General features: G+C 59.6%; 1 protein-coding gene and 1 long non-coding RNA gene across 6 annotated transcripts; one reads left to right on the forward strand and one right to left on the reverse strand.

Annotated features, from left to right (window-relative positions):
* Positions 1–571: 571 nt before the first annotated feature.
* WDR81 (WD repeat domain 81) lies at positions 572–14633 on the reverse strand. 5 transcript variants are annotated; one of them, XM_049803959.1, is made up of 11 exons: positions 14571–14633; positions 8615–12178; positions 8214–8321; positions 7902–8092; positions 5771–5961; positions 5338–5503; positions 4992–5157; positions 3986–4684; positions 3668–3813; positions 3313–3492; positions 572–2363 (listed from the first exon to the last, which is right to left on the reverse strand). In XM_049803959.1, exons 2-11 carry the CDS (start codon positions 12168–12170, stop codon positions 2037–2039), a joined length of 5730 nt encoding a protein of 1909 aa, XP_049659916.1. In that variant the 5' UTR covers positions 12171–12178; positions 14571–14633; the 3' UTR covers positions 572–2036. The 5 variants fall into 5 exon arrangements, with proteins under 5 accessions (XP_049659916.1, XP_049659913.1, XP_049659912.1 ...); XM_049803956.1 differs by lacking the exon at positions 14571–14633 and adding an exon at positions 14315–14514; XM_049803955.1 differs by lacking the exon at positions 14571–14633 and adding an exon at positions 14315–14514 and having other exon boundaries at positions 8615–12181.
* Positions 14634–15883: 1250 nt separating this feature from the next.
* On the forward strand, positions 15884–17549 carry LOC126039998 (uncharacterized). The gene is made up of 2 exons (XR_007506442.1): positions 15884–16729; positions 16833–17549. It is a non-coding gene; the product is annotated as an uncharacterized LOC126039998 (long non-coding RNA).
* Positions 17550–19302: the final 1753 nt, after the last annotated feature.

Below are 19302 nucleotides of genomic sequence, written 5' to 3' on the forward strand. Positions count from 1 at the left end.
GAGGAAGAGTCTCGGGGACGGGCAGAACTCCAGCGGTCCTGTCCTGTGCGGTTTTGTGCCGTATGCAGAAGTGACGGTGATCCTTCTCGGCTCTGTCCATGTCCTCGGCACGAGAGGAGTCACTAAGGAGCAGTGGGGAACGCTAATGGGACTGCAGCGCTTGCAGTCATCCATTCCTCGCAGCAGCTCTTGGTTCCCAAATTCACCCCAGACACTGGGAAGGAGTGGAAAGGAGACAGGTCTGAGCTCTGCAACCAGAGACACTGCGAAGGAGTCAAAGGAGACAGGTCTAAGCTCTGCAACCAGAAACGACTTTGGGACATGCCGCTGCAAAACAGGGAGCTACTTCCCCTTGGGAAGGAGATCCAAGTCCCTGTGTAGCACAGTCCTACCTTACATCCAGGGCATCTTCACAGCATCCCTCCTCCAGCTCACCCAGGAACACAAGAGGTGCCCGAATGCAGAACTTTAGCTTTGGCTGCGAGAGCAGGGGATCAGCAGCCAGCACACCCAGCCCTGTACCGCACCGCACGTGGACCCCTCCAGCACAGAGCTTCCCCACACACCCATCTGTGCATCTCTTTCAAAGAGTTTATTAGAAGTAAATATTTACATCTATTGCAAATGGTTAATAGGCAACAAGGGACTGAGAGCTCCCCTTGGGTAGGGAAGGATAGCAAGGGCCAACTGCTCACCTCCCCACCCTACCTGGAAGCGAAGGGCAGCTTTCCCAACTGCAGGTGGCTCAGACAAACCGGCGGCTGGATGAAAGCCCTTTCCCTTCCCAGGACAACCCACGGCAGGCGCCTCCTCTGCCCAAGATAAGAGCTTCCCGCTCCCCTGATACTGGCTCTGACTAGACTGAAGGATGGATGGGAAAAGGGCTGCAATAGAAGTGAGGCAACTGCTCCTACTGTGGGGTCAAAGAGCACTCTCCTCACCTTTGGGGTGGGAACAGACGGTGCTGTCCCAAAAAGAAGGTCAGAAGGAGACCATGCTGGATCATGCCTCCCCTGGCTCTCACCCTACAAGGGCAGGAGGGGACAAAACTGAGCACCTTTTTGCTGTCCTGTCTTCCCAAGGCGTCTGACCAGCACAAAGGAGAGGATTTCTTGAGAAACGCTGCCAGTGCGTGGCACACAGGACATTCCTCACCTCTTAGATAATCAGAGGATGCAGTGCTGCTGGGGCAGGAACTGACAAGAGTCCATCCCTACCCTACTGCTCCAGAAGCCAAAATCCTCATGGAAGCATCTAGTTCTTGCCTCCCTAGAGGGTCGCGTTCCCATCCCAAACTGTCCCTCTGCAGCAGCCCATTCTTAAATGAACTGGCAGAGCAGATGGAGTTTGTGCCTTGGCTGACTTCCATTTCAGACTGTGCCCTGGAGCCAGTAAGGCAGCAGAAGTGCTCTAGTTAACCTCTCCTCCTCCCATACAGGCCCTAACTCAGCTGGCAGAACCTGAAGTTAATAAAGTACATCCTCTGGGCTTTGAACACAGACCACAGGAGGAGGAGATGCCTGGCACCACACAGCTCCGAAGGCGGCAGTTCCCAGGCCCAGCTTATGCTATCCTAATAAGACTGTTTAGTGCTTCAGGAGTGGAAGTGAAGGGCAAGTGCAGATGGCAGTAGCTATATTGTTGTGTTCTTGTCAAGGGGCACCTCTCACTCCTTAACTGAAGGAGGGAGGATACCTGTGGTCCATATTACTCTGGAGGGCAGCTCACAGTCCCCTGGGGATCAGGCACACATGGTACAGAAAGCTCCAGGCCTCTCTGCAGGGGTGACAGTGACCTACAACGCCCAGTATCTCTCCCAGCAGCAGTGGAGGTTTCTCAGTTATGGCTTTTTTCATTTTAAAGATACAGAAAGAGGTTAGAGATGCTTTACCGAGTGCTCACTAACAAGTACACCTCCCCCCCCGCATCCTCTGTTCAGAAACATCTAACTCTCCCTCCTCCGTAAACAATGCTGCCGGCTTTCAGCTCTACCACTAGTGCTGTGGGACAGCCACAAGCTCCTGGGCCGGAGGTCACTACGCCAGGAGGCGTATGACGCCGTTGTCCGAGCCCAGCAGGAGATGGCATTTCGTGGGCAGCACCGCCAGGCTGGTCAGCGTACCCCGAAAATTCTCCGAGCTCAGCTTGGTCGTGCTGATGGGCAGGGCTGAGGACTCCAGCATGGAGTAGACACCAATCTTGTTGGCCACAGTGCCAGTGACCACTTCGTTGCCATAGAGGTCAAACGCGTGGATGGGTTCAGATGCAGATTTGTAGTGGCGCACAGGTTTCTGCTCCAGTTCCTTCCAGACAGTCAGGGAATGATCCGAAGAGGAGCTGATTAGCACATTGCCCTCTGCAGCCTGCAGGAGAGGAAAGGCCAGTGAACCAACGCTGCTGCAGTAAAAACTCCCGATCTCATTCTGCAAATGAGATTGGCAGGTAGCTGCCAATAATCCAACAGTCCCAGTGCAATCCCTTGGGACAGTCCCAACCATTTCCAAGCAACTGATGGTACTGAGCAGCATTAACAAGGCGTCTGGGTGGACACTGGAAGCTACAGGGCTCTCTGGTAGCTGGCAACCTCCCCTAGCACTATCCTCCAAGAGACAGGCTGCGTCTCTTCTCAGTTACATCCTGATACTCAGCACAACTAATTTATCATCTGTTACTATTGCAGTGGGTAAAGAGGTTATCATGCGGTCTCCCTCTCCATCAAACCACCTGTCAAATTATTTTCCTTCTCGGGAAAAGGAATTGAGAGGCTCTCTCACAGTAGAAAACACTGCTGGTGGTAGGAGAAGCCTGGAGCTGCTTATTAGCAGGGCTAGTGAGAGGGTAAACAACCCGCACTGCTGAACTTTGCTTAACCTGCATTTGGGTCGAGGACACTGGAGCCCCAATGCTGCTCTCTGAGGGCAGGTAAATATGGACAAGAGTTACTCATTAGAGCGACGGTCTCCCAGGGGGGCTGAGGGCCCTGCGAAGAAAGCAACACATTCGCTTCTTCACGGGAGACGTGTCTCCTCCCTGCCCCTGCTGCAGACCTGCTTGGCAGGGACCAACACCTGGGAGAGCTGACCTCCGTTCAGCTCAGGCTGGACCAAGAACAGCCGCCCACAGCATTAACCATGGGGCAGGAGAGCTTGAGCAGCCTCTTAGGGACACAGCAAGGGATGGAGCAACGCCCAGAGGATGGAGCAGACAAGCCCTGCCAAGCAGCACGTGCCAGAAGGATGCTCCACGCAACCTCAGTGGATCAATGAGGCCCACAAAGCAGCCCCTCACCCTGATCCCAGTCGGACCTCTCACCTTGATCTGCAGGATGTCTCCCTCATGGGCAGGCCAACCCCGCATGATGAGTCCTGTCCTGGTGTCCAGCAGCACAATGAAACCAGAGGAGAAGCCAGCCATAACGCTGCGCCCGTTAGGACTGACAGCCAAGCAGCGGATGAGCCCAGCGCTCACCCCACTGGCCAGGCGAAACTCATGCTGCAAGAGAGAGAGTCCAGCTACTGCGGGTCCGAAGATCTAGGAGATCCAGCATTTAGGGGACAAGGCCCAGCTGGCTTTCATGGAGGCATCACAGCTGGCTTTGGGCCTGCCATGATCACATCATTAAGCACACAGATGGAGGAGGGTGGCTCACAGACACCAGACTCCCTACCTGTAGTCCTGGCTTCCTGTGATCGATGAACCGCAGCACAGAGTCTGCACTGGCCACGGAGATGCTGTGATAGGGAGGTGGCATGGTGGTCACAGCTGTGATGGGGACTTTGCTGTCTAATTCATCGAAAGTCCGGAGAAGTTTGCCTGTGAAAACATGACGGAGAGGTTACAGCAGTAGATGTACAGAGAAGGTACACAGCAAATCTCCAGTTCTGCACTGGTTTCTAACAGGAGCCATCAAAACTCAGTATGGCCCCTCTGTCTTTAAGGACTGGACCACTTCACTCCAGCCAGCCCTCACCCTTTCCCTTCTTACCTGTGAACTGGTCCCAGATGTGTACAGTCCCATCACAGCTCACCACATGCTGCGATGCCTCCAGCTGGCTCACGTAGAAAACTGACTTCTTGTGCTCGGCGTACGTGAAGCGTGGTGGCACCTCACTGGTGCCATCCCCATAGTTGTACAATGGCCAAAGGCGGATGGTTTTGTCCTTGCTGCCACTAAGGAAGAAGTCCTCGCTGCTGAGCGGTGCCACGCACTTGATGGCCCCTGAATGCCCTGAGAAACTCTGCAGCTTGATCTGGTGGAAATGGAAGCGGGGGTCGTGTTGGCTCACCCCAATCTCATACTGCCAGTAGGCCAGCCAGTTCCCACACAGCATGTGGGTGCTGCGAGGAAGGTCATGCTTCAGGGCATTCTCCTCGCTGGATGAGCTGGGAATAAAGCCATCAGTGCCAGCACTGAGGCGAAGTAAGCCAAGACCCTCACGCTGTGTGTCCACAGGGACCTGAATGCGGTTCCCTACAAGCACGCTCCCAAAAGTACCAGAGTGACTGTCCTCGTGGTGGCTAGCAAAGGGCTCAGTCCCTCGCGTATCTTGGTCTGAGCCCACCATGCTCGGTGTTTGTTCCAGGCCAACGACCTGCAGGCTCTTGGGGTTCACATTCTCCAGGTAGAGGCTGGCCAGCTTCTCAACCAGCGAGTGGTTGGGCACAACCACCCGGATAACATCACCTGAAGAGAGAGAACATGGCTTCAAGGGAAAGAATTTTCCCATCATCACTGTCCCCCCAACAAAACAAGGGTCAGCAGAGGGCTGTGAACACGTACCCCACGAGCCAGCCACGTACTGCTCCCAGCCAAAGCAGCCTGAAGCCCAGTGGGCTCCCAACCCAACCAGCAGACCAAGCCACAGCGCAGAAGCTGTGAGTTTCCTCCAGCAGCCCTACGCCCTCTGACTTCTCCTGAGTTCAGGTCCAGCACGCATGCGCAGAGCACAGAGCGCTCTCACAAATCCTAGGAAATGGTGGCCAAGCCATACCTAGCAAGCAAGAGAAGGGGATGTAGGTGATGTAGGCCATCTCAGGGTTAAACACCTTCTGTAACTCCATCAGCACAGCTGGATCCAGGGCCAGCAGCTTCCCATCCGAAAGGGGCACCTCCATCACCGGCACCTCACAGCTGCTCAGTGACTCTGCCGTCAAGCCCTGGACGAGACAAAACAGGAAGATACCCAAGATCAGATGCTCTCACCACATAGTTAATTACACAAACACAGCCTGGGCTGGACGCTGCTGACACCAGTACTGGTGTATACAGGTATGTCCACCACATTCTTGCAGCTGGGTACTGGGGGACAGCAGGAAGACGTCTCCAACATCACTGACCTGGTCTTGCAGCTCCTGCAGCAGTGAGAATGCCCCAAAGAAGTTTCTCACTGTGTCACTCAAATGCTGCTGCACCATCTCCTGCCCAATCCGCAGGCAGATCAAGGCAATTAGGCTGATTGTCTTAACACACAGGACAATACGGGCCTGGGCACCACTGGGGAAACTGAAGAGGACATCCATTACCAGCTTGCCCTTCACATATCCCTTTTTCCCCTCCTCTGCTTCGTGCTTCCTGCCTTGTCTGTGTTATCAGGTCTTGAGCAGCACAAGTTCTACGTGCACGCTGTGTACCAGTGCAAGGAGGTGCACATCAGGGCAGGAGCAGCCCCACAACCCCAGGAGCATTAAGGCCCTCACAAAACCATTTCCAAATCCCCGATTTTGAGTTGTGCCGATCCCGGCTGAAGGCATGGCAGACTGCAGCGCTTACCCAATGGCCAGCGAAGTGAGGAAGCCCAGCACCGGGAGCAGCACCTCCTGGCTGATCTTGGGGAGAATGTCCATCAGCGTGGTGTCTGAGAGACACACGACAATCTTCTGAGTCAGCGTCACAGCAGCCAGGAGCCCTGCCTCCTTCCGACTGTTCAGCCGGCCACCACCAGACCCACCACTGGGTGCAACCTGCAAAAGGAGTCCCTTCAGTGCCAGGGCCACCATCTCCCCAGCAGGACACATCAAGGGTGACCCCAGGATCACCCGAGCTCAGCCTCAAAACCCAGCACGGTAGTGCTGGTCACAGCCCCTGGAAAAAGAACCTGAGCACTGAGTCTCAACAGCAACTCATGTCTTGCACTCAGGGGATAAGCCTGAAAACTGACAGACAGATGTCAGCACAACAGATGAGCCTGGAGAGAATGGGGCACGACATTCCCAAGCTTGCATGCATCCTCTGGAGGGCATCTCCCTGCAGGATGCTCCGACAGCTGGGAAACTCGGAGGGGAGAGAGACAACCCCAGACTGGCCCAGACCATCACCAGCTTGGACACCCCAGAGCATCGTTTGCCAGCACAGGAAGAGGAGAAACCGATTACATACACGCAACTTAAAGCGAGAATCAGTGTCTTCATCCCATGCCATGTTGAGCCTGGATGCTCAGACTGCAGAGGAACAGTCCTTGCATGAAATATCCAAGCACAGATTATGGGCAAACCTGCTGCTGACTTCTAGAAATCCAGCTGCTAATAATTTCATGAGGCAGAAGAGCACATCCTTTTTCGCTGACAACGTACCAATGCTGGTTACTGCAATGTCAAAGAGTTAACGACATCAGCAGCAACACTAAAAGATTTCTTTCTAGACTGTCCTAACTCCTAGACAAATCAAACACCCAAGAAAAGAGAGCCAATAAGAAAAACCACAAACAATTCCCAGTTTCCTCTATATTTCTTGTACACCTGCCATCTTCCAGCTCATCACAGAAGCTCTTCCTCTCACAAAATATCCACTCTGCCAAATCCTGCAAGAAGGATTGACTTTATCCTATTTGTGACCCGCAAGCTTCATCGCTTTAATATCAGGTTGCCAAACTCTGTTCACGGAGGTATTAATCCCCCCAGCACCCCAAGCATTAAGTTTAGTAAAGCAAAGCAGAACAGCTGGAGCTATGATTGCAACTGGGTGGAGAATGATTTTGCTGAAAAATGGGATTTTCTCCCCTGAAAAATCTCCCCTTCAACACTGGAAAAACTGACAATGCCTTTTTGTTTTCTTTAAATGAACAGCTGTGGCCTCTTTTCCTCTACGTTTAAATTATCAAAAAGCTATTGAAGTTTTCCATTTAAACAAGAATCCATAACCGAAGTGTTTATAACCACTAAGAAGGGAGCAATATGAAAAATAAGCCTGTTTAAAACATTCAAGAGCATTCTTTTTGATGAAAAATTGGTTTTTCAACCAGCTGCATTACACAAATTTTCTTCTTGCTATTCAGCTATGAATTTCAAGCTGAAAAGTTTGTAAGTCTTGCCAGTATTTTTTATACAGTTAAAAAACCTCCCTTGGCCTCTCCCCAGCTCATCCCCTATCTACCCATACAGACCTCTAAAACCACTTGCTCCAGCAATCCCACAGCAGCCCAAGCTGCTCTGCCTGCCCATTATCACAATCCCACCCTTGTGCCAGCTCCGTTTTGGCACACTTGCCCAGCAAAGCAAAAGAAAACCTTTTTCTCTGGCTTCACACGTGCCAGCAATGGGTCTGACAGGGAAAGCCCCCGGCTGAAGTGGGGAAGGAGGGGCTGCAGCAGCCCAATGCAGGTCCACGGTGGCCGAGGCTTGCTAAAGAGCAAAGCTCACGTACGCAGCCGCGCGCTTCGCTGGAAGCGGTCCAGAGCTTATGGCAGAGGGTAAAAGTGCCTCTTCTGGCTGCATCAGCACAGCCCTTCTCGGCCAACGCAGCCAGAGCTGCTCAGCCCACACTGGCTGAGATGGAGCTCAACCAAGCACAAATTTTTATGCAGGAGGCTGGTGAGGCTGGACTATTTTCTGTGCATCCTCCTTTTGTGCCCGGACACAGCTCTCACCCCAACACACGTAAGAAGAGGAGAAAAGGCAATACTAACCAGGTAGCTGATGTAGGGCAGGTACTGGTAGGTGAGGACAGGCTCTCCGTACAGGTACGCCACATGCACAAGACAGGCCAGCACTGGCTTGGACACCTGATCTCCCAGCACTGGCCGTTTTTGGTAGATATTTCCTGTACTCAGGGGACTGTTCTCATCGTTGCTTGGTACAAACTGCTGCCTGGTAGGGCCTGCCCAGAGACAACATCATGAGCTGAAGCAGCAGGCTACACCCAAGCCACCAGGCACCCAGCAGACTGTTTTGGGGCACAGCCCACCCCAGGACCCTGGGGTCCGAGGAGCAGACATTACCGACGTAGCAGGACGTGAGCAGACGGAGCAGGTTCCTGGCAATGAAGCGGGACGTGACAGTAGGACCCAGCTTGGCTGAGAGCCACCTCACCATCTTACAGGCTGTGTCTGCAAAACAAAAACAGTTGCAAGGACAGAGCCCAGCACAGTGCAGATTAGCTATCACCCGGCTGCTGCCCAGACCCTGCCTGCCCTGCAGGCAGCTTCCCAGGTCTCAGATCCGCACACTTCAGTTGAGACCTGGCCTTTTACACTGATTTCATCGCTGTCCCCAAGCTGGGACCATAGACACCACCCAAATCTGCACCCACTTCTTCCCATGCTCTCCCCTTCTCCCACTCACTGCTTTACGAGGTGTTTGCTATGCTCGGCAGAAAGGCTCAAGGCTAGCAGGGTCTTACCAAGGAGTATTGTCTGCTCTTTGTCATCGGAGTGATCCGGGAGCTCCTCTCCCTCTCCGTCCTCTGGCTCACTGCTGTCATCAGCCAGGGTGACATCCACAGAGGCACCAGCATCCACGGCCACCGTCAGCTCTGCATCAACCGTGGCATCATCGTGGTCCTCTTCATCGTGCCCCTCTTCCTCCTCCTCAGAGTCCTCGCTCTGTTTCAGGTCCTGGCTGCTGTCCATCGACTTCAAGCTGCTCTTGTCCTTCTGGGAATCTCCGTCTGCAGGTCTGTCCTCTCCCAGGGACACCTCGCTGGCACTGCTCTTGTCGCTCAGCCGCCCAAGGCTGAGCGATTCCTGCTCCTGAGGCTGCAGGGACTCCCCGACATAGAGGCCGCTCTGGAAGTCCTCGCTCTCGGGCAGGTAGGCTTGGTCATGGAAGCTGACACCAGAGGTGTAGTCGAGGAGGTCGAGGGCAGCAGAGTGCTCCACATCCATTTTGATCTCCTCCCCAAACACGCATGACACCGGGCTTTCTCCTCCACTTTCATCATCTTCAGCTGTGCCAAGGAGTGATTTGCTCTCCTCCCGCGAGCTCTCGATGCCAACGAGTATCTGCAGGATGTGCGGCAGCAGGTTCAGGAGGAAGGACTGCAGCCCCAGGCGCACTATCAGCTGGGCGACAAAGCAGTCCGTGTAGAGGTAGAACCTGCCGTGGCGGTAGCAAGGGGTCTCATATGCTCCAATCAATGGCTTGAGCAAGTATTTATTGCCATTCTTCGGACCTAGGGATTTAGCTATAGGTTCAAAGAGATACCACGCTGCGTAGACAGCGGTATTCTCCTCGGACATCAGAGATAATATGAAGGGCAGAAGAATCTCCAAGCCTTCAGGAGTGATTTCAGAAAGGATCCCCTCCAGCTGCTGCCACAGCTGGAAAACAAGTTCCCGGCCCTGACCTTCATCTTCTATCTTCTTTGCCTGATAGGTGAAAATAAATTTGTGCAGGGCTGGGAAGTATGTGGGGAAGGGGACAATAGAGCTGAAGGGACTGAGGAGCTGTGTGGGACAGGGTGGGGGGAGGCCCTGGGAGATGGGTTTGTATTCAAACAACTGCACTGAGCCCTTGCCCAACCTGGTCTTCAGAAGCTTCTCCACTGGCACGCTCAGCTGCAGCAGGACATGCAGCACATGCTGGAGCGGGGCCGGGATCTCCTTGGGATGGTAGCGACACAGATTACGGACCATCAGGAACCGCTCCAACAGGGACGCGTCAGGCTTTGAAGGACGAATCCTTGGTGCAAATATAATCTCAGCTACCAGAATGCCCAAAGCTTGCATGTCCCTCTGGAAGAGGTCCGAGAGACCCAGGGGCAGCTCTTCCCACGGCTGCTCCATTAGCTGCATCTCACTGCTTAAGCCTTTAGCCAAGAAATTGTCCAGTTTCTCCAGTTCTTCCAGGGCCTGGAGTGGATTGAAGCCTTCAGGAAGAGTGATCTTCATGTCAACCTGATCCACAGCACCTGCCTTGCTCCGACGGAGAGGTCGGACACCTGAGGTTTTGCCTTCAGCGGCATAAGCAGGGAGGGTGGAGGGCTGTGCTGAAGGCACAGTGGCACAGGGCTGATCAGCAGTTCTACTCGTAGCAGAAATCGAATCCAGGGCTTCCGTGCCTTGCTCTAAATCATCCTCACCAGCGATGGGTTTCTCCCCAGACCACGTGGTTTCACTAGGAGTAGCCTCCAGTACCAGCCCATTAACTGCATCCGTCACCTGGCCTTGTATATCCTCCAAAAACACAGTCTCCCTGATGTTCTGGAGAAGAGGCCGGGCAATGGCTGGAGCTTCAGCAGGTGTGTAGGCAGGTCCCACCATGCGCCTGGGGTGCGGCTGGTCAAAGAGCTGCACAACCCCGTAAGTCGTCAGATGCGTGTGGTTGTCTACTAGATGGAGGCAGACGTTCTTTTCCTTGACAGCATCCTTCCCAAGCAGCTTGTACCCAAAAGTGAGATCAATCCAGTGGTGGAGGTCTTGAGAAACTTCCCGGCTCTCAAGCAGCATGCGGTGGACTTCAATGAACTCCTCGTAGGAGCTACACCAAGATGGCACGTCCAGGTCAGGCATGTCCGGATGGATGGATCGGAAGATGGAGGGGTCCGTATAAAACTCTGGGATGCACTCATCTGGGGTCCAGCTCTGCATGCGCTCCATGCTGGCTGGATACTCGTTGGGCTCCCACTGGGACCGTACGTGGCAGCACAGCACTGCCTTGGGTGTCCTCCGAGCCGTGTACACGTAGTAGGTGATATCCGAAAGGACGTCGGAGATGTGATGGGGGACATGGAGCTGCTCCCCACTTGATCCACCAGCAACAAATGCCTGCTTGGTCATCTCATAGGTGAAGTCCAGCTGCTTGTCTCCCTTGTTGAGTCGGAACTTGGATTTCCTTAGGTCCCTGAACTTGCCGTTTTTGGTAGTGAAGTCCACCACCCACGGAAGAACCGGGTGATAATTGGGGTCTCCCATTCTCCTCCCAGCCAAACTGTTTAGTCGCATAAGGTAGTCAAAGTTGCTGACCTGCCCGTGTACCCACTGTAACACCAGGTCTCGGAGGTCCTTCTGGCAGGTGGTGCACCTCGCTTCCTGCCCTCGCACGCCAGCGCCGCTTTGCTCGCTCATTCGTTCCAGACCAGCCTCCAGATTCGCTTCCTCCTTCTTCAGTCCCTCGTACTCTCTGAAGTTCACACGGAGCCGGCTGCACAGCTTCTCATCCACAGCCACATCCCGAAGGGAAAAGGCGCCGCAAGCCAGACCCGCCTGGTGACAAGCCCTCATGGCCTGCAGCACGTGGAAGAGGAGGAAGAGGATTTTGGCATGGCTGTTGGTGAGCTTGGCCGGGCTGAAAGTCACAATGTCATGCAAACAGTACTGCACGTAAGGGTAGATGACGTACAGCATGTTGGCCGACTCCAGCAGAGCTTCTGCCTGCAGCACGTTGGGGCAGGAGGGCACCCCCTTGGCAGCCGCCACGCTCTCCTTGGCGGGGGAAGCACCGGACGCGCTCTTGCCCACCTGAAGGACGGGGCAGGCGTAAGCCTTCTGCAGGGCAGCCCGTAGCACATCCAGGGCCAGCATGGTGGGCGGCGCATCAGCGTGCCGGTACGGCCGCACGTAGAGGCAGTGAGCCCGGCGCCACAGGTTTCGGTAATTCTGAGAGGCGACGCTCTGCATGAAGCTGTGCAGGTTCTCCGGGCTGCCGTTACGCTGGTCGGAGGTGGGGGGCTGCACCCGCAGGGGGTAGGCCAGCCGCTCCTTCCGCAGCCCATGGATTTCCACCCGGGTCCAGCCCGCAGGCAACTTCTGCACGGAGTGCTGCAGGAACGTCCTCACCTCCACGTCGCTCAGCCCCTCTGGCCGCGGGCACAAGCTGGGCAGCACCCGGCGCTCTTTGAGGCTCGCCAGCCATTTCACCGGGACGAAGGCGGTAACGTGGGTCCTCTCAGCAGCGGCGGCCAGCTGCCGGCGGTCGATGTTCAGGTCCTTCTCCACGCTCTGGAGGAAGCTGTCCATATTGGCTTCTGCTGGAAGAAAGGTGGCCCAGAGAGGCTGTGAGCGAGCGGACGAGCGTGGCACCATCCCTGCCCTCCCCACCGGAGCCCCGGCTCCCCCGCCGAGCAGGCGCCATGCAGCAAGTCTCACTTCCCCATTGCCGCTCAGGTGAACAAAAAGCTGGTTTTAGGAACTTGGTCAAAAAATGTTGCACTGGGGAGGGGAGGGGTTGAGAAGGGAGCAGCCCTGGCTGGTGGGGACAAGATGGGACCTCCACAGGCAGGGAGGGGGACACAGTGGGACCTCCGCAGCCCCAGGGCCAGGGAGGGGGATGCGATGGGACCACTGGGGGGACATGATGGGACCAGTGGGGGGACATGACGGGACCTGCACAGCCTGAGTGCTGGGAAAGGGGACACGATGGGACGTCTGCGGGTCCAGGGCCGGTGGGAGGGACACAATGGCACCTCCACAGCCAGGGAGGGGGGAGATGATGGCACCTCTGCAGGTGGTGGGGGGACACGATGGGGCTTCCACAGCTCCAGGGCCAGGGAGGGGGACAAGATGGGACATCTGCAGGTGGCGGGGGGATACAAGGCGACCTCTGCAGCACCAGGGCTGAGGAGGGAAGACACGACGGCACCTACGCTAGCCCCAGGGCTGGCGGGGGACGCACAACAGGACCTCCACAGCCCCAGGACCAGGGAGGGGGACACGGTGGGACATCTGCAGCCCCAGGGCTGGTGCGGGGGAGACATGATGGGACCTCCCCAGCCTCGGTGCTGGAGGAGGCGACACGAGGGGACCTCTACAGTCCCAGGGCCAGGGAGAGGGGGACACAACGGCACCTCCACAGCCCCCGGGAAGTGACACTAGAGGACACCCATCAGCAAGAAACACATCCCTAGCACCAAGCCGGGCACAGCCGGAGAAGCAACCCCCAGCACCGTGCCCGAGCCCCGGGCCCCACAGGGCCCTCGCTACCGGGGCCGGAGTTGGGGGGGGGGGGGGGGGGGGCCAGAGCCGGTTTGAGCCCCACAGGCCCACGAACTCATCCCGGGTGTGTGTGTGTGTGTGTGTGTGGGAGGGGGGGGGTCCCTCACCGCCCCGGGACCCCCGCGGCCCCGCATTACCTGACAGCGGCGGCGGCAGCGGGCTCAGCCGCGGCGGGCGGCGGCGGGGGCCCCGGCCATGTTGGTCAGGTGACGGCGGTCACATGCGGCCGCCGCGCCGCCATGTGCCCGGGGGGTGGTGGGGGGGGGGAAACGGGGCACCCCCCAACCGAGTCCCGGTACCCCCGGGGGCTGCCGCAGCGTGGGCCCGGAGCCCCACTCGGGACACGGGGCCGGGCTCCCTCCAGCGGCCGCCAGAGGCCGGGGAAGTAGGGGGGGGGGGGGGGGGGGTGTTGCGCAAGGGCCGGGGCGCGGTGCCTATACATGGGCAGGCGGTGGGGCATGACGCTGCAGCGCCGCGGCGGCTGGTTGAGGTCACCGTGACGTCAAAGGCGCTCCGGGCTGTCAGCTGGAATCGGGCGAGCCGCGCTGACGAGGCAGCCGGCCTTAAAGGGGGTCCCCCGCGGCGGGAGGCGGCTGTGGACCCCACCGGTAGCAGGTGAGTGCCGGAGCGGGGGAAGCCGGTGCAGGGGAGCGGGTCCAGGCTCCCCACCACCCCCCCCCCCTTGCCTCTCTCCGTCCCGGAGCCCTCCCGCCCTCCTCTCCGCGGGGCTCAGAGCAGTTCCCGCAGGCTGCCGGCCGGGCACTGCCCGGCTCCGGTCCCCGGGAGCCGAGCCGGGTCCTGCAGGCAGCGACCGGACGACGCCTGAGTTCTCCCGCCCCAGCGAGGCGAAGGGGAGGACCGCCGGGTGCGCCGGTGCCCGCGGGGGAGGCTGCCCGGGCACCCTCCTGCGGCCGGAGCCCGCGCGGCCCCTTTAAGGACTCGGGGGGCTCCCGCCGGGCAGCGCCGCATGGAGCGGCGGCGGCGCGTGGGAGTCACGTGGGTGGGGACGTGGAGGCAGCCCATTGGCCCCCCCCGCCCCCTGGCCGCTACAATCAGCTGTTACTAGGGCGAAGGGCAGGAAACGTCCTTAAAGGGGCGCCGCAGCCACCCACAACGCCCCCCCCCCCCCCCCCGCCCGTCCTCCCCGCTCTCCCCCCCTCCCCCCTCACCGGCTCGGCCCGCAGCAGCCAGCCGGACCGGGAGCGCCGTGGCTGCCGGCCGGCCAGCGGGTGGGTCCCGCTTGCCGGACCGGGCCGCCCCAGCCCTCCGCTCCCCCATCCCCGCCCGGCGGGAGGCGCGGAGGGCGCGGCCCCTTTAAAGAAGTTGTCCAGTCATCGCGCGGCGCTGCCAAGTCATCGGGGTCAGCCGAGTTCCCTCGGCCCCGCCTCCCGCGCCCGCCCATTGGTGCGCGGGGAGAGCGCTCACTTCTGATTGGCCGCCGACTTAGAGCAACTTCTCGGAATCGGGGCTGTGTCACCGGCCCCAAGCTCTGCAAGGCGCGGGCGGCACCCACCCCGAAGGCGGGAGGGGGCGGCCGGGCCGGCCCCGCGACAGCGCCGCGCCCCGTCAGGGGCCCGCCGGGAGGGCCGGGCCCTTTAAGAGCCGCCCTCCCGAACCCCCTCCCGCCCCCTCCTTCACCCTCTTGAAAATGCCAACTCACAGCACGCGGGGCATGCCGGGAGCGCCGCGCCGCACTACACCTCCCGGCATGCCCCGCGGTAGGGCGGACCCAGCCGTTTCCTAGGTAACCGCCGGTTGTCCGGGGGAGAGCCCACCGCTCCCCCCTCGGGGTGGGCGGGGCAGAAGGCCGGCTTTGCCTTCCCATTGGCTAAACGGCGTGCCATCCTGGGTCGCTATTGGCGGAAGCCAGTAGCAATCGCGGCGGGGGCGGGGGCGGGCTGGGCGGGGCGAGCGCCGGCCGTGCCGGGAGGCGATTGGTCAGGGGTGGGGCCGGTGGGTGGCTGCGTCATGACTCCGCCAGCTGATCCGAGACGGGAGCCGGCGCGCGCGGCGGCGGGGGGAGGCGGCGGCGGCGGCACCGGGTCGGGCCGCAGCGGGGCGGTGGCACCGGGCCGGGCCGCGCCGGGCAGGTGGGTCCGGCGGGGCCGTGCTGTGCTGGAGCGAGGGTTAAAGGCAACCGAGCCCCGCGTGGGGTCGCCGGTGTGCCGGGGCTCGAAGGGCCCGGCAGCCCCGTCCGAGCCCCGTAGTCCCGCCGGGGAAGGTCACCTTTCCCCGGGGCAGGGCGGGGGTGGGGGCGGCGGCTCGGTTCGATGCGACCCTCCCGGGGATCTGCGGGCGACGTCTGGGCCGGGCGGCCTCGTCCCCGGTGGCGGCGGGGCGGGGTAGCCGGGGGGGGGGGGAGGGTTGGGACCGGGGTGCGGTCCCCGCTCCGGGGGGTCCCGGTGGGGCGGGCGGGGCCGCGGGCGGGGCCGCCCCGCGACGGGCGGTGGCCGCCCCGGGGGTGACCTTCACTCCGGGACCGGGCTGGCCAGACTTTGACCCGAGGCCGCTCCCCGCCGTGGGCACGGACCGGAGCATCCCGGGCAGCGGAGGGAGCGGGGGAGATCGGCGGGGTGTCCCGTGGAGGGGGGGATGGGGAGCGAAGGGACCGGCTTTCCCGTGAAGCGGCACGGGGGGGGGAGATGTCTCCGTAAGTGGGGGAGGGGGAATCGGTTTTACCGAGAGGGGAGACGTTGCGGGGGGTGACCCGGTTAAACCGGGAGGGGGGGGCACTAGCTGAGAGCACAGCGGGTTTTTATTAGAGGGGCGACCTCCCACCGGGGCCCTTCCTGGTGCCGGTGGGATCTGTCGGTGCCGAGAAGGGACGGGGGGAGAGCCCTGTTACCGGCAGGTTGCCCCCGCCCCCGTCAGCCCCCGGTACCAGCAGGGCCCCGGTGCTGGCGGGGCCGGTGGCTCAGCGGCGGGTGCTGATTCACGGGCCGGCGGGGGTGGAGCAGGGCCGGGACCCGCTCTCTGGAATCCGGACCAGATGTACCCGGCACGCCAGGAATGCTCGGCATCCCCGCCAGGCCCCGCCGCCACCGCCGCTGCGTCCCGGCCGCCGCCACCGGCCCCGCACCGTGAGCCTCCCCGCAGCCCCCCGCCACGACACCCACCGGGACTCCGGCCTTGCCCCGCCGCCTGCCAAGGCCTTGGGGCCAGCCGGGATTCCGAGTGCCTTTGGGGTGACGCTGGCGGGAGGATGATGTGGGGCAGCCGCTGCGGTGGTTGACCGGGCTGCAGGGGTTCTTGAGGCTGTCTGTCCCCAAACCTGGGCTGTCTGTCCCCCCCCCCCCGCCAGCAGGGCCGGAGGCCTGGGGGTTTCCCAGAACTCAATCCACACAGCTGAAACGCTGGGCGGTATGGGAAAAGGGGATTTTCCCAGGCAGAGGGGGAAGCAGCGGGGTCCTACACTGGCCCCAGGGTTGGCGTCCTTGTTCTCTAACAAAATGACATGGAAAAAGGCTGCGCTCCCCAAAATTCCCTGGCGGTGGCTTGGCAGCAGCCCCCTGCCAAAGTGTCTTCCCCGGCAGGCGGTGGCTGGCCCCTGGCCAGGTGGGACCCTGCCAGCGCGGATGCCCGAGGTGAGCAGCCGGGGAATGCCTTAACCCCCACCTGCGGTAGCCTCCCTGCCGTGGCCACCGGTCCCTACTGGAGCAGGTTGCCTTATCTCTTATTTTCCAGCAGAAATGGCCTTGATTTTCCTGCCCATCACTCGCGTTTTAAGGCCGGCTGCAGGTGCCGGAGCCGATGCACTGCCTACTTTGGGTGAGGGATGGGAAGAGTTGAGGTCGGAGCTGCCTCTGGATCTCCTGGGACAGAGGAGGGGATCCTGCGGGATCTCAGCCCTGAGGAGCTTCCTGGTGGGAAGGACGAGGTGGTGGATCAGGACTTGGTGCTGGGGTGGAGGAGTGGAGCAGCTCTGCCGCCTGGGGTGGCTGCTGTGGGTGACGTCTCAGCTCGGCGCGGTTGAATCCTGGCTCTGATCCGTGTGTTCCATTCCCAGGTGCTGCGCCACTGCCTCGCTCCTGGCTAACCAGCACCAGTTCTTCAGTGGCAAGCTTTATGTCCTTCTCTAGTAGCTAAAGCTGCCAGTTGAAGAACTGTTGAATGTAGCCACTCTCGTCTCGTCACCGGGACCCTGGCTGTCGGCCGAACCTGTGCCCTGAGCGACTGGGATGAGCCGGTCCGCAGCGTCCTGTGGATTTGAGGGCTGAGGATGAGCCCGACCGGGATGAAGAAGTCTCCTCGCAGCCTCCAGACAGAGCCTTGGCTGGGGGATTGCCAGGCAGCCCTGCCAGAGGGGCTGTCAAGTGGAGTCGCCCACACCAGTGGGGTGGTACTGAGCTGAGAGATGACTAGAGAAGACCAAAAGAGGCATTAAACTTTCTGTTTTGCTCGATAGTTCAGTTTTAGGAAGTTTGTTGCCTGTGGGGTGCCCGGACCTGCCTGGCAGGAGGGCGGTGGGGGCTGCGGACCCTGCGGGGTGTGCGAGTGGGGCCATAGTGCCCGAATTAATTTCCTGTCTGATGCCACGTTGGAGTCTGTGGGTGGAGGGTTGGTTGTTCAGGTCCCCTTGGTTTGTCCTGAGCAAAAGAGGTGACCCAATGCTGGATGTAGCTTGCTGGACTGACCTGCTGCTGAGCTCAGGAGCAGGATTAGTCCTGCAACATGCCAGGCAGCGGGATGGAGCCAGAGGAGAGGGCTGGCTCCACACCCACACCGCCCTGGTGCGGGTTGGGGCTGGGCCACAGGGAGTGGGTGACTCAGGGCCGAGTCACGCGTGGCCCCAGACGTCTGTTCCGGGAACCACTGTCCTGCAAGGCTGGGCAGCCGCGTCTGCGGCCAGCCCTGGGGCAGAGCTGAGATTCCAGGTATTTGGAGCTGGCAGTGCTGAGAGGGACCCAGGTGATCCTTGCTGGGCTCCTCCATGGTCCAGGCTCTGCCTTGCTGGTGGACAGAAGCAGAAGACTGCCCCGAAGGGGACTTACAAGCTGCTCTCCAAGGATGGACACCCCCCTGCTTTGCACTGGGCGAGAGGGGAGCTGCATATCCAGCCCTCCTACAGCTCAGTACAGTGTGAAATGTCTCCGTTTGGACCCAGCCAGGGCTCCTGGAGATGCCTTTCCCCTGGGAATGCCGGGACCACTGCCTCCCAGTCTGCCTTGGTGGCTGGGAAGCAGAGGAGTGTCTGGGCGCTGCTCCTCAGGGCCTGCCAGGAAGAGCGTGGCTTGTCCCAGCTCTGAGGGCAGGCAGGGAAGAAGGGCCCTGTGCTGAAATAAGTCTGCACAGCCTCAGCTAAATCTGCCTGTCCTGGCTCCAGCCACCCAAGGCAGGGGTGGTACCAAATTTTGGCACCCAGCGATGTGCAGAAAGTGGCATTAAGTGGTGGAAGTGGAGCAGATCTGTTTTCCTGGGGTCTGTCCTTCTTATATAAAGCTGCTCTGCTTGGTGTGCGCTTGCTGATGGCTACAAGAAGCTGAGTTTCTTTGGGGTGGTGGTCACCTGGAGAGAGTGGGGTTGCTGAACCCCTCGGATCACTCTCTGAGCAGAAAGGACCATGGATGAACGCTTGCAGCTTGAGGCAGAGCCAGTCTCTTCCACCACAGCTGCCCTGCTGCAAGTCCATACAAAATAGCTGGCAACCTGCTCACTGCTCAACAAGTCCTGGAGTGCACCGAGGGGGCAAAAAGTTGCGGGGGTGCGTCTGTGCGGGATGCCCGAGGGCAAGGAGGAGCAGCTCCTGGGCAGTGCTCCCCCTCCCACGCAGCACAGCGCTGTCGAATCTTGATATGGGGGGGAGCTGCGCGCTCTGGCCACCAGCATCTCTGCCCTCGTGTGCCTCGGCGTAAGGGGTAACGCTTAGATTTGCTGCTTCCTCCTGTCGTTGCGAAGGACTGACCTGCTCTGCTGGAAACCAGCTCTTTTCCCCAGTAAGATGTGGCTATTTCAGGGCAGAGAGTTGCCCTGAGCAGCAGCACTAAGCCCTTGGGGTGAGGAAATGTAAAATGCCATATTTCAGGTCAAATTCATACATGAGAAGGTGACAGAGTGCAAGTTTGTGCTTTTAACGCAAAACCAGCATTGCAGTATCTCACCTGCTGAGCAAACAGGCTCGGGCTCTGTCTAGCCTGCACTTATTGTAAAAGCAGAAGGG

Source organism: Accipiter gentilis, chromosome 6 (assembly GCF_929443795.1).
Source record: "Accipiter gentilis chromosome 6, bAccGen1.1, whole genome shotgun sequence".
Classification (NCBI taxonomy): Eukaryota; Metazoa; Chordata; class Aves; order Accipitriformes; family Accipitridae; genus Astur; species Astur gentilis.

Excerpts from the sequence above, each read along its gene's own strand:
- WDR81 (XM_049803955.1), bottom strand. The coding sequence starts at position 14,423 with ATGGGGGAGCGGAGGGCTGGGGCGGCCCGGTCCGGCAAGCGGGACCCA. Across the intron at positions 12,182-14,314 it reads GGCTGCTGCGGGCCGAGCCG|CAGAAGCCAATATGGACAGC; the intron begins GTGAGGGGGGAG and ends CCTTTCTTCCAG. Across the intron at positions 3,814-3,985 it reads CATCTGGGACCAGTTCACAG|GCAAACTTCTCCGGACTTTC; the intron begins GTAAGAAGGGAA and ends ATGTTTTCACAG.